The following is a 2,997-nucleotide window of genomic DNA, read 5'->3' on the forward strand; positions in this document are numbered from 1 at the left end:
CCCCCCCCCCCCCCCCCCCGTTTTCTCATCGCAGAATTATGGATCCGAGCCTGCTGAGAGAACGAGAGCTATTCAAAAAAAGAGCCCTCTCCACTCCTGCTGTAGAGAAACGTCCCGTATCCTCTTCTGATTCTTCATCTTCTAAAAAGAAGAAAGTAAAAGTAGAGCAGGGTGGATCATCAAGCTCAAAACAAAATGCAGGTTGGTAAAGTAGCTCTGGTTTTAGGGCTGGTTTTGTTGTCTGCCACCTGTCTGTGTGTCCAGTTAATTTGAATGGGTCACTGCTTCCGTGATCTTAAGTACCTGTCATGCTCTAAAGCAGGGGTGAGCAATTATTTCGGGCAGAGGGCTGCTTGCTGAGTTTTTGGCAAGCCATCAGGGGCCAGATGACAGGCAGCCAAAGGCAGATAAGTATTAATTTTCTGAATTTTTTAGGGGCCCTGTGGGCCGGATAGAATGGCCTGGCAGGCCGCATCTAGCCCCCAGGCTTCATTTTGCCCACGCCTGCTCTAAAGCAGTGGGGCCAAATCTTTTTGGCAGGCAGGCCACAAGTTAAGCCCCACGCCTCCAATCCCCTTCCCCTGCTTGATCTGCTGCTCTGCTTTCTGTTCTCTGTTCCCTGCCCAATTTGTTTCTCTTCATTTGTCTCCCTGCCCTGTGCTTCCTGCCTGATTTGTTGTTATGCTTTGTTCCTTGCCCTTGTCTGTTGCTGTGTTCCCTGGACCCTCTCTGTTCTCCCACATGCTACCCGCAGAAGTGGCCTATTGCACGTGTGCTGCAGGTTGGCCACCCATGCTCTGAAGAGAGCAGTCTCCTACAGTTCTCGTTCAAGCACCTTAGCATGAGACTAGAGTGGAGATTGAATGTCCGCTCCTCCCCCTGCCCCCCGTGTCTTGAGTTGTGTGCCATCCCTGAAATACCATAAATGCTAATCTGAATTTTTCAGTCAGTTTATGCTTGACCTTGGTACATGAAGTTCTTGATGCTTGTGGCTCTGCAGTGCTCTAGCTCAGTGGTGTTCAACTTTTTTTGCCAGACAGGCCAGCTGAGCAGTGCCCAGTCTGTCCACAGGCTGGATCTGGCTGATGATCCTACTCCAGAGATTGGGGTGGGTACAGCCCCATTGAGTCCTGCAGGAGGGGTGGCATGATCTAGTTCAGATGCAGCCATATGGGGTTGGAAGTGTGCCCTGGTCCTGCAGGAAGATGGTGGTATGGCCTGGCCCTAAACCAGCAGTAAAGGGAGAAGGGGCATGGTCTGGTCCCAACCTGCTGCACAGACTTGGGAATTTGGCAGCAGAGGAGTTTGGCAGTATTCGTTACCACTGCTCCTCCACTACCAAACTTCCTGACCTGTGAGGAGCTTTGTGGGCTGGATGGGCCACATCTGGCCTGTGGGCTGGAAGATAGACAAACATTGCAAAGTTGGGAAAACAACAAAAAGGAGTAGTAGAGCTGGCAGAAAGAGCTAGGGCAGGGGTGTCTATCTAGGTTTGTATGTAAGGGCCAAGTCTCATAGCATCTAACTTGAGAGCGGGCAAAATATGGCTTGCGGGACTCCTAAAAATCGAGAAAATTAATATTTATGTGCCCTAGCTGCCTGTGGAAGATGACAAGGCACATGGGGCAGTAGGACCCAGGGGAAGCCTGTGGCAGGACCCAGCAGCTGCAGCAAGGCTGGCCCAGCCCCATGCCCAGCTGAAAGCCTCTCTGGGACCCTGGGGCTGTCCCTGCCTTCCCTGTTCTGGAGGGAAATTTAGATAAGAACAGGGGGAGGGAGGCAGAGGAGAACCGCGGGCAATCACCCTAGTCCTCAGGGTCAGGTTCAGCTGGCTCCTGTGATCTCAGCGCTGCACCTGGGAACCATGGGTTGGAGCAGCAGGTGGGGGGATGGGGAGGAACAGTAGCAGGCAAGAAAGCAAGGAAATGGCAGTGACAGGGGAGCTGCAGCATGTGGGTTTGTGGGCAGGAGCACAGGCCCTTGCTGGTGTCCCAGGGCCAGGGCTCAGAGCAGGCAGCAGGAGCATGGGGCCTGGGCTGGCAAGGGCTCTGTGGAGCTGGGCCAGGCTGTGCCAGCAGGGAGAGTGGGGAGCCAGCCTGGATCCATAGAGCCCCTGCTAGCCCGTGTCCTGCACTCCTGCCACCTCACTCTGGGCCCTGCTGTCCTGGCCCCAGTGTGCCTGCTCACTGCTGCTCCCCTGCTGCCTACCACTGCCATTTCCCCATTTTCCTGCATGCTGCTGTCCCCCCCACCCCTCTTCATCCCACGCCGTTTCAGTACCACATGGTTTCTGGCTGCAGTGCCAGACCACAGGACTCGGAAGGAGCCGGCCTGGCCCCCACAATTCTCAGCTGGTGCTGTGCTGGCTGGGCTGGGCCAGCTCCTGCTGCGTCTGGTGGCCTTTATCGTGCAGCTGGGATGTGGTGCTGCGGCAGGAGAAGGGCAGTGGTGGCACATGGGAGGGGGAAGTGGCAGCAAGCAGGAGCACAGGGCCAGAAGCAGCAGGGGTGCAGAGCCTGGGCTTGGAGGAGCACTGCCAGGGGCTCTGCCTGCCACGAGGTGGGGGAGGGGGGGGCTGTGGGCAAACCCTCTCCCTACACACGTGCCACGATGTTGTTCAGCCATATATGCACGTGCACCTCCCCACAATATACAAGAGTAAGACTTCATTTTAAGCTATTATACAATCACCTTTGTGTACACTACACAAACACAAGTAAATCAGGACAAACTATTTTTTTTTTTTTTAAATCATATTAATGTTGTAGTAGATGTTTGGTTTTTTTTTTTTTTTTTTAGAATATAATTTGGTGTATTTTGGTTCCGAGATGGCAAACCCCCATGCTGAAAGGAGTATTTCCTTGGGCAAAGGGGAGGGACTTGTTGGTCTGGAACCAACTTCCAAGAGTAGTGGTGCAGGCTCCTACCCTGGGGGTTTTTAAGAGGAGGTTAGATGTACACCTTGCTGGGGTTGTTTGACCCCAGTACTCTTTCCTG

At 53.8% G+C, this 2,997-nt stretch overlaps 1 protein-coding gene across 2 annotated transcripts in view; it reads left to right on the forward strand.

Annotated features, from left to right (window-relative positions):
- GTF2E2 (general transcription factor IIE subunit 2) overlaps window positions 1-2,997 on the forward strand; it is a 112,839-nt gene that overhangs the window by 5,682 nt on the left and 104,160 nt on the right. For both annotated transcript variants that reach the window (XM_019516782.1, XM_019516781.1), the window contains exon 2: window positions 35-201. In XM_019516782.1, coding sequence (XP_019372327.1) covers window positions 39-201 — 163 coding nt within the window. In that variant the 5' untranslated portion in view covers window positions 35-38. The remainder of the gene's footprint in view (window positions 1-34; window positions 202-2,997) is intronic.

Source organism: Gavialis gangeticus, unplaced genomic scaffold, assembly GCF_001723915.1.
Source record: "Gavialis gangeticus isolate Ggan-Ray unplaced genomic scaffold, GavGan_comp1, whole genome shotgun sequence".
Taxonomy (NCBI): domain Eukaryota; kingdom Metazoa; phylum Chordata; order Crocodylia; family Gavialidae; genus Gavialis; species Gavialis gangeticus.